Source organism: Zootoca vivipara, chromosome Z2, assembly GCF_965207765.1.
Source record: "Zootoca vivipara chromosome Z2, rZooViv2.hap1.1, whole genome shotgun sequence".
NCBI lineage: Eukaryota > Metazoa > Chordata > Lepidosauria > Squamata > Lacertidae > Zootoca > Zootoca vivipara.
Genome location: NC_142585.1, coordinates 23110559 through 23121383, shown reverse-complemented (window position 1 = coordinate 23121383; position 10825 = coordinate 23110559). Strand labels below are relative to the sequence as shown.

The window sequence follows — 10825 nt, the reverse complement described above, 5'->3', positions numbered from 1 at the left end:
GCCTCATAGGTGGGCCAGCCCTGGTGAGATAGATCAAGCCTAAGGATGGGGGAGGAATTTGATTCAGTGTGCATTTAAAGCTGAATCTTGCAAGTTCACACATTCTGAAACAATATGCTAACCAAAACATGTGTATCATTCAAAATCTACACTTGTCCAAATTTTGCTATGCCCACCAAACAAACAATGCTTACAAAATCCCTTTATTAGAGGAAAGTGTTCATTGAAATAAACATATTAGTGCACATAGCCTGCAAGAATGGGTTATATATGGGGGATTTGTTTGCAAAAATGTGTTTATTTGGAGATATGAACACAAAAATGCTGAAGTGTTTTCATGAGGATTAAAATAAAAAAATGCAGAAACTGCAGCAGAAATATGGAGGGCTGAATTCAATATTGACAAATCCTTGCAACCCTATCTGGAAATGACTGTGGGTGGAGACACACATTGTGCAGAGGGTTTTGCAGGACACTTTGTGCTTTTCTCTGTACTCCTGGGGCTTGGCTATTGCATGCACTTGCCTTTCTGCAGCTGTGAGCTATTGCAAGTGCTGCACTGCTTCAGCTCTGCAAATGTCTACAGTATGAGTCAGGAGTCAATTAAGGGTCTCTTAGCTGGGGTTAAGGCAGATAGAAAGACCTGCAGCTTCCCAGACTACCCCTGTAATTTTATCCCTATGCTGACATCTCTCTGCTCTTTGATGTTTAGACAGCTATGTCTTGGGTTGGATCCTGCTTACAGCTTCCTGCTTCTCCTCACACACTTTCTCTGAACCTTGGGGCAAGAGGTCATTTTGGATTTATCTTCTGACAACCAAGGGGCGAGCATGGCTTCTTTGTTTCCCCAACTAGATATCTAGGACTACAGAAGGTATTTCCCATCAATTATGTACTTCCTTTAATAAACATAAGCTTTCTTACCTGAAAATGAAAATCAGTGTCTCTTAGCAACCTAACCTTCTCCCAGTCTGAATTTACTCCACAAACACACAAGATCTGTTACGTGAGAGTCATACAAGTCTCCAAACATACACATTTGTGCAAGCTTCTTTAAATCCTGGAGGTGCACCCATTGTATCTCGAGACATATGGATACCAACAGGGATCATCTGAGCTTTCCATCTGAGCTCTGGTGAATAATTTGTCTCTCATATGTCACATTCTCTTCTGGAGTGCAGCAAGCTTCAAATTTGCTGGCAACAGCTGATACCTTTTGCTTATTAGCCTCAACAGTGAACTGAATGGATATGAAAACCTCCCTCATCTCTTCTCTAGGCATGTGCAGAAATCAGGCATTTTGGAGCATGTCATCCTTTGTGAACCACAAACAACGCCGTATATTTTGAAGCCATGCTTCCACTTTCTCCAGTTGTTGACCATGTTGCCCTGAAGCACCAACTTCCCCAAGACTATATTTGTGCCATAACCACTAGGCAGGGATGTCAGTGGCACTGCGTAATATTCTTAAATGGGTCCCATGTCCACCTACCACTCACACAGTCTTAACCATGCCTCACAACAGCTGCCAGGAGAATGGTTGCTCTCTTAAATAGGTTATAAACAGGGCTACCTCTCATACAAGCTTACACAAAACTGAACTGGCAGAAGGCTGCAACACACGATACATAAATTCTAAACATGCATGCTGGCATTCTGCCATGATATCCAGTAATATTTCCTTCTCCCTTTCACACTCATCTTGAAGCCTACCCCTACTCTCCCTGACTTCCTTGCCCGCCCCCCAAATTACCACACTCTTGTTTCAGTGGTCAGCTTGCTACAACCCCAACATTACAACTGCACTGGGATGCTTCAAACGTGATAAGCAGGCTGGGCCACTTTACACCTTTTAAAAATAAATTGGTACCAATAACTCAGTTAATCTCAATGTAATAGAGGCAATTTCCTGGCTAGTCACACACACAAAAAAAGTATTCCCAGCTCCTTTGACCTCTCACATAACTCCTATACTTGGAAGAAACCACCCTTCTGGTGCCTGTGAACACATTTGGGAATTTGAAGAAACTGCTGCAAAATGGATAATCTGACTGTGCTAGTCACAAAACACGGCCATAGGGGGTACACAAACACACACACACACACACACACACACACACACAATCAATTCAAATTTAATTTCTGTTGTTGTTTGTCCCATCAAGAGGTAAGTAGACAAACCAAAGCAATAAAGGCCTAGCAGTTACTAGGCCTAACCACACATCAGAGGAGCCACATAGCACGTTTAGGACAAGGCAGTTATACATGGACAAGAACTGCCAAGCTGGAAAATGCCCTGGCGTTACTCAGGAGGGGTGCACTGGTGCCAGTGCCTTTACATTAATCTTGTAGCATACATCTCGCAGGGTTACAATGCCATTATCTCTCTAGATGCCATACCTCTCCTACACAGGGTCAATGCCAACAAGTAAATAAAAAAATAAAGTTATACAATACATTAAACAACACAAATCATTTTGACAGCATTAAACTACACGAGAGAATAATATGTAACACAGAAATAAAACAGTAGCATACATGTCCAGAAGGGGTGGGGGAGAGAACCCACCATCCCCTCTGCCCCCCAAAAAACCCTTTCTGCAGAGGTTCGCTCCCCTTCTCTTATGTTTTTAATAATATTTTGGAGAATAATCAAATTCCTGAGACAGGGCAAATGTTAAAAATAATATGCCAGGGGAAAGTGCTGAGTCTCTTTATTCTTATAAGCCTTCTATATCAGAATATATTTGCCAGCATACTAATTGTTAAGTTGTGGGTAAGCAGCAGACAACACAGTGATTCTCCAAACAGCTCTTTATTGAGTCATAACAGAACTGAACTGAACTGCTGAGCCAGCCTGCTTTTATAGAAGGCTGGCTCAAACAATGTATCAAACATAATTCAAAGTTCCATCCTAAAGTTCCCTCCTAAAAACAACTGCCAAGGACCTGAGGGAAAACTACGATACATAACACTAATAGTCTCCAAGCAATATAGCTCCACAATATGTTAATTTGGACAAAACAAGATTCATTAAGCACAGGCACATTGCTGACCCAGTTTGTAAAACCCTTAGCCTGGTACACTGTGCTAAGAAATATCCAATTCCATTATTGATCCTCTCACTGGATGCATCCAAAGATTTGATAAACTTGCAAGTAAATTCTTGGTGGAAATTATGCAATATCAAAATATTGAAGGTGAGATTTTGGACGAGGGGTCTTAAAACAATTATATGCAAATAGCAAAACTAGGGCTAGGGTCAATAATAATGGTTTTTTTCAACTTGGAGACGGTCACAAAACGAGGTAGCTCTGCCACCTATTCTACGTGTGTTTTCTATTGAACTACTGGCTAATATATTTGGAAAATAAAGTTCTCTAAGAATTTAAACCTTTAAAATTTTAACTTTAATTTGCCATTATGAAAATTTAAGGCTGAGTTGGAAAAAATTAAATTTGTCCTGTTTGGGAAGAATAGCTGTTATTAAATTTCATGCTACCCCCCCCTTTATTATTTCAGGAATTACCTGTAGACATTCTCATAGATAAATTAAGCCATTGGCCGAATTTATTTAGCCTATTTATGCACCAAGGGAAAAATCTAGACTAAACACTAAATATTCAGGGGTGTTGCTTTTTTTAAGGAAATGAAGGTGGCTTGTGTATTCCAAATGTTGTATTATATTATGAAGCATTCTAAACTACTGTAGGTAGATTATTTATATAATCAACTACTGTACAGTATAACTATACTAAATGGAAAGACAGGAAACTGTCCCTATAGTATGAGTCTATATAGGGACAGTTTCCGGTCTTTCATTTGGTGTAGTTGTACTGTAGTTGATTATAGAGTTTGAGTCGAAACAAAATTTAAAAAAAAATTCCTTAGAGACCAACTAAGTTTGTCATTGGTGCTACTGGAAGGAATTTTTTTATTTTGTTTCGACTACGGCAGTCCAACACGGCTACCTACCTGTAAATAGAGTTTGGGTGTTTTCCTTTGTAACCACTAGAGTGCAGCACTTGGCTAAGATAAACAATCCTTTTTTAAAAAAGAACTTATTGACTATTTGTAGTTACATGTAGGTAGCCGTGTTGGTCTGAGTCGAAACAAAATAAAAAAAATTCCTTCATTAGCACCTTAAAGACCAATTAAGTTTTTATTGGGACTATTTGGTTAAACAGAGCAAAGCTTTGGGCTATAGATAATTCTCCGTTAGCGCCAATAATACACTTCCTTACCTCTCAGACAAGCATAATTAGCATGTATATATATTGTATTAAAGATCTGCATGAAGGATTGCAACTAAATACCAGTCAGCAAATAACAGATCAGCTACAAGAAGTTCAGCATTCTTCTCTCTTCTTCTTTGGTGAAACCTTCACAAGGCCACTGCTGAACATGCAAACTGATTGGGCATGTTGCTAGGACTTTGGAGGCGGGAGTGATATGAGTTTGGGGGAGGATTAGTAACCAATTAGTTCCTTTGAAGCCCTGTTGAGAACTTGAAAGAGGTGAGCTGGGTTACAATTACCGTATCTGTGGGAAGGAACCTAAGGGGGCAACAAGGGGGACGTGGCAAGATAGGACCTTGGGTAACCTTTTAGGAGAGATGCTGCGAGAGCTGGACAGATATGCCTTGCTCTGTGCTGGAACTAAAGCTGTGACTAATGGAAGAGCAATGCATTGTGAGCCCCTCTATCCTATGCTCAGGATGCATATATGTTTAAATAAAACATTATATGCCACAGTGTCTGTTCACCTTCCATCCAAGAGAACAGAATACCGAGTAAACACACAAACCCTGGAGTCTCTCACCACCTGGAGGTTGGGGTGACATGTCACAATACAAAAGTCATGCCAAAGGTTTTGCATCAGACTCTTTTGCAAAAAGCAAGCACAGATAATTCGTCAGAGCTGCAATAATCATTGGGAAATTTTTAGGTTATAAAAACTGGGAGGGGAGGAAACAGAAAGAGAAAAATCGGAGGGGTGGTGGAAGGGGGTAAGTGAGGGAGACATGAAACTTTATGAGAGGAGCTTTTTTTGTCAGCGTGAAGTGGATCGGTGTCATCAGTAATGTTTTAATATGGATTGTTTTATTTGATCTTTTAATAATGCATTGAGATTTTCTTCTTAGCAAATATAAATTGGTATAGAATTGAAATGATGGTGATGATAATAAACAAATAAATACATAAATAAAAACACGGGACGAGAGAGAACCTCATCACTATATTTACAATCCTTCCCCCCCCCCCAATACCGGTAACAGTGGAAGTCCTGATTTTTTATTTTTTATATATAATTTTTATTAAATTTTCTGCTTTGTAATTTAAAATACTCATTTAAACATCCTTAAAATATCAGTGACTTCCCTTCTTCTCTTTCCACGGTTCATTTTGCATATCATAAATCCCTGCATATTTTACAAAAACTAAACCATTCAGTATCCAATGGAGATACAAGGAAGTGCTGATTCTTTCTACACTTTTCCTATCTCTGTGGTAAGCGCCCCGCCGTCGGCCCCTTAAACCCCGCCCTCCAATGATGTCACACCCGATGATCTCACGACGCCACCATCGGTCTCTTCCAGCCGGCCTATCTCTCTCTCTCTCTTCCACTTCTCCCCCTCCCTGCAGCTCAGGATGAGCTCATCCCTCTCTCGTCCCTCGGAGGGGGGCCGGGCGGCCGCGGAGCGGAAGTGACGCCATCAGGTGTCGCTCGGCTGTTGCCGTGTCTTCTTTCTGGTCGGCGCAGCCCGGTTCTTCCCTTGCCCTCTCCTCGCTCCTTCTCCCTGGCACCTGGCTCCTATTCCGGACTTCCATCCTTACACCCATCCCTCCCGCTCTTCTTCCTCCTCCTCCCCCACTCCCAGCCCTGCTCCGCTTGCCATGACGGCGCCCGGAGGAGCCGGCGGCGAGTTCGGCAACCCGCTGCGCAAGTTCAAGTTGGTTTTCCTGGGCGAGCAGAGCGGTGAGCGCGGGGCCCCGGGGGTTTAGGGCGGGCAGGTGGTGAGGAGGGTGTCTCTGAGGGATGACCCTATGGCGATGACCCTCAGGCAGAATTGCCCCCTCCCCGACATGCTGAATCCTCAAGAGCGGGGCAACATGCAGGTGCCGTCGCCGTTTTGCCGTACATGGTGCTTCGCAGAGTTACATAAGCAAAACCATATGAGGTCCCACCCAGCATTTTGGATAAGAAAATCCCATGCCCACGAACGGGCTTTGGGTGGGCAGTAGTTGGTGAGGCTATTTGTATGTGCCTAATGTTGTGGTTTGTCAGAAACCCTGTAAGGAAGCCATAAGCAAGCACCCCCTCCCCCCTTTTCCTTCTGTCCCCAAATACCGCTTTGACATTCCAGGGTTTGGGTAAGAGGAGGAAACAAAAGTTTGTGATTGTATGATTCTGATGCATTCCAATATTTTATATGGTGCCTTGTCGAATTGTAGGAGCAAAAGCTGCCAAGAATCCTCCTCAAGTAAAGAACTGTGTAAGATGACAAATGCATGCATTTGTCATCTTACAAGACTTACATCATTTGTGTAAGATGACAAATGCATGCATGCTCCTTAAAATACAAAACCTTTGGGTGGGGGAAACAAAAATGGCTAAGGCATCATTAGTGTAATTGAACAACTACATCTCCATCAGTGTGCATAGTGTCTCTAGAGTTGCATAAACAGATGGGGGCAAGTGATACTTTGTTATTATAAATGCCCCTTGCTTTGATTCCTTCATTCATCCAAGACTTTAGAGAGGTATTGGAAGGATGAGAGAAGTGTGGCATCACAAACCTGAAATGATTCCTACCATCACCACCCAGGTTGCCCAGATGAAAGTATTATAAGATGCTCTGAGAGAGAGATTGTAGTCAAGCTTCCATTGCTCATTTCCATGGGATCCTAGGAATTTTGATTGGGAAGCTTTAAAATGTATTAATCCTATTGAATAGAAGTCAGTCTCATTGAGCATGATGCTACTGAATTAATGTGCATAGAAAAAGCAAAAGAAGCTCAAAATTAGGTAGTTTCTAGGAATTGCTAATACTCCCCATGCCATATCTTTTTACCATATATTTTTGAGGCCAAGATTGCTACCAATATTTTGATTTGCTTGGTAGAAGACTTTATAATTCCCAATTCTTTTTAATGTTAAGAACATCCTTGAGGATAATCTTTTTAAAATTATTATCATTGAAGTGACATATCACAGCTGAATTTGTCAGCATATCTATGGTAACTTTCATTGTGTGAAATGGCTTTTGCTGTTCAGTTGTACAATGTCTTGTTGGCACTTGGACATACTAATGGCTAATGGAGTTAAGTTTACCAAATGGTGAGCTCATCATTTTCTACCTTCTCAACTTATCCAGTGAATTGATCCTTCCTGTTCCAGAGGACAGCTTCTAGGACACTTACATGTGAATAATAAAGTCAAGTTCAAAGCACTTTTTCTAAGAGCATGGCTGGAAGTGTATCACATAAATTTCTTTCCAGTGCTCTGAATTGCAGTGTTGGCTAATGCCCAACACCCTATGTATTGAAGCGTGATATGGGAGCTAACAAAGTTGTCAATGGTGAAATAAATATAGAACCTCCTAGAAACCCCCCTCCCATCTTACGGTTTGTCTTGATGTGCCAAAATTATTTGTGTCTATGCCAGTTCTGTCCACTAATGGAATTTGTAATTATTCTGAAACACTGAATATATAGTCAGTGACATTTGTGCTGTTATCATGTATTGTAGTAAGGTGAAGAAAAATGAAAATTATAGACATATGTTGCTTTTATCACAACAGCATAGTTGTGCTTGCACTAGTTAAAACTGGTTCAGCTATTTTAAAGTCTTTAAGGTTTGTTGGAAGAAATGGCGTTTAAGCCCTACTACGGTATGTAGAATTGAGGTTGGTTTGCAGGTCTTGTAATAAATGCTTGTGTATGTATGTCACCAGCCTTCTGTTCCATGCTAAGACCTGTACAAACTTAGTTGGTCTCTAAGGTGCTACTGGAAGGATTTTTTAATTATTTTTTATTAAATTAAAGTTTTGGATGGGAAATATGGACCCACACCTTTGCAGTATCACAGAACAATCTCTGTTTTCAATGGTTTAGGATTGTGGTTGACATTAATGTTCTAGAACTCTTGTTTATTTATTTGCAAAATTTATATCCCATCAAAAGGGCTCTCAAAACTTATTTTTATAAACTGCTGGAATATGACCTCTGTACTTAGCCTCACAATCTTTTAAAAAATGACATACAAGGAAGAAGATATTGGAGACAGCAAGGAAAACCAAGACCAAGCATAGTTCTTAATTACAAGCTATGACAGTGACAGTTTGGACTGTTTTTGCGCTTGACAAATATCACCATATCTGGAGGCACTCTTCTCATTCTCATCCAAACTCGAGCAGATCCAGAAGGAGAGCAGGTGACAGGGCCACATATTTCATCCTTCAGACAGACCATACTTATTTGATTCACATTGTGATGGATCACTATGCTTATTGCTTGCTTTCTGTATATATGTTCCACAGTGCCCAGTCCACAAAGGGGCTGCTTGTGTAAATAAAATAATATGTCTGCACAACAACTTCTAAAAGCAGCAGTCCCAAAAATCTCATGCTACTTTAAGTAGGTTAGCTGGATTTCTAAAAGGAAGGCATAGTATAATGTGACATGATATTCTGGAGATCTTGACTGTGTGTGGGCAGGTGTTTTGCGTGCCGCTCCTACCACTTCATATATAAAGAGCCATTTCTCTTCTCCCCTCTTCTATAGTTGGAAAAACATCCCTGATCACCAGATTTATGTATGACAGTTTTGACAACACGTACCAGGTAAGTGGGAGCATAGTCAAGCTTCTTGCATAAGAGCATTTAAAATGCATTGTTTTCATGAAGAGGTTTAGAAATCAGTGAAATTCTAGAGCAGGCGTCCCCAAACTACGGCCCGCGGGCCGGATGCAACCCATGAGGCTCATTTATGCAGCCCGCGACAACTGCCGCCGCCTGCTCTTACTGGCGCGGCGCGGCTGCCCACTTCCGGGTCGAAAAACACTGGAAATAGTTTGCGCATTTCCGGCGCACTTCCGGGTCGGAGGAGGCCCGTGCGCATGCGCACAAGCTATTTTCAGCACTTTTTCGACCCGGAAGTGTGCCGGAAATAGCGCATGCGCACGGGTGCGTGCTCCCCTGCCCTCCGGCCCGCCGTGCGATCGGTGCTGTGAGCACCAGCCTGACGCCGGGTAAGTTTGGGGATCCTTGTTCTAGAGGTCTGGAATCTGGATATTAGTTGGACACATCTATATGCTGCCAGTAGATAAAAGGAAAGGTTTTGAATAGGCTGAAGGAACATTTACAGTTTTAAAAATGAAAACAACATAAAGCAACCAAATATTAGAAATATTATATATACATAAAAGTGAATTTAAACCAAATAAAAACATATTGAACAGCCTAGGACCATTGTTTCTGCTATATATATTGCAAATAACTTTCTTTTGCTGCCAGAAGTGCAGACTTAGCAACAGCTCTTACTGATGTATGTCTATGCGCCTTGTAATAAGAAGCTTACTGTGAGGGACAAGGGATACAGGGAAGTCCCTCCCATCTTAAGTTCCAGCCCATCACCAAGCGCTGGAGAGAGTAAGGAGAGCTCTGCCTCCAGCGGAGAGTCAGGAAGTGGTGTCCGAGGCTCAGGCAGGGTTGTGGAGCCCATGCCTCAGGTGGGACAGGAAGTTGGACGCACGGGGGGGAGGCCAATCCCCCCAACTCCCGAATTGCGACGCAAACGTAGGGGGAAGAGGTTGGGTCTGCCAAAGTTGTGGTGCTGGAAGAAAACGCGCCAATCGCCATTCGGGAGTTCTGACACCTCACCTTAAGGATGCATTTTCATTGCTCTGAACACTGTAAATAATCAGCACTTAATAAAAGCCTTAAAAGACCATGCTGGAGTCGTTACTCTAGAGTAGCCACACCAAGCCCTCTGACAGCAACTCCCGAATCTTTTTTTGGCTACTTTGGAGTGCAGCGATGAGCGCTCAAGAGGCTGAGCATTGGAGGCTGGAGGCCGAAGCAGCGAAGCAGGAGCTACAGAACCTCACAGCGCACGCACAGCAGCAATTGCATGCCGCTCAGGAGGAAGCGCGAGGGGCGCAGGAGGAGCTGAACAAGCTGGTGGACCAGGTGAGGACAAAAGAGGAGACTGAGAAACAGCTAAGGGTGATGGTATTAGACCTGCAGAAAAAGTTGGAAGAGGAGAAAGCCGCTAGAGGTGGGGGGGCACCCCAGCCGCAGCTAGTCCAAGTGAGAAGGGGACAGAGCCTAGTCACCAAGTTCAGCGGAGACCCGAGGGAGTACCTCGGATTCGAGACAGAAATAAATTATGCGCTGGAATTGCATGCAGCAGAATTCCCAGATGACGCGCACAGAGTCTACTTTATCATAGAGCATTTGACGGGGGCCGCCCGAGAATGGGTAAGACCGCTCATCGCGCAAAAAAATCCTTGCATGAAGAACGCAACTTTATTTCTAGAAGCTTTAAAATTAATGTACGCTAGCGACAGTGAAATGGAGGCCACTAAACAGGAGCTTCATGACTTAACCCAAGGAAAATCGACAGTTAGGGACTACTGGGCGAAATTCACCATGCTGGTGCACAAACTGGGGTGGGATCTGAACAGTGAGCCAGTGAAATCAGCCTTCTACCTGGGTTTGCATGCAGACGTTAAGGATGAGCTGGCAAGAGGTCCTAGACCGCAGACTATGGATCAGCTCAGCAAAGCGGCGCTAGCGGTGGGGGTGAGACAGGAATCCAGA

General features: G+C 42.7%; 1 protein-coding gene across 2 annotated transcripts in view; it reads left to right on the top strand.

The window, feature by feature from the left end:
* Window positions 1–5689: 5689 nt before the first annotated feature.
* The window catches only part of LOC118078271 (ras-related protein Rab-6B), a 28146-nt gene continuing 23010 nt past the window's right edge, over window positions 5690–10825 (top strand). Inside the window, exons 1-2 of one of the 2 annotated variants that reach the window (XM_035102064.3) lie at window positions 5690–5979; window positions 8787–8845. In XM_035102064.3, the coding sequence (XP_034957955.1) occupies window positions 5898–5979; window positions 8787–8845 (141 nt within the window). In that variant the 5' untranslated portion in view covers window positions 5690–5897. The remainder of the gene's footprint in view (window positions 5980–8786; window positions 8846–10825) is intronic. The other variant, XM_035102065.3, reaches the window with a different exon arrangement.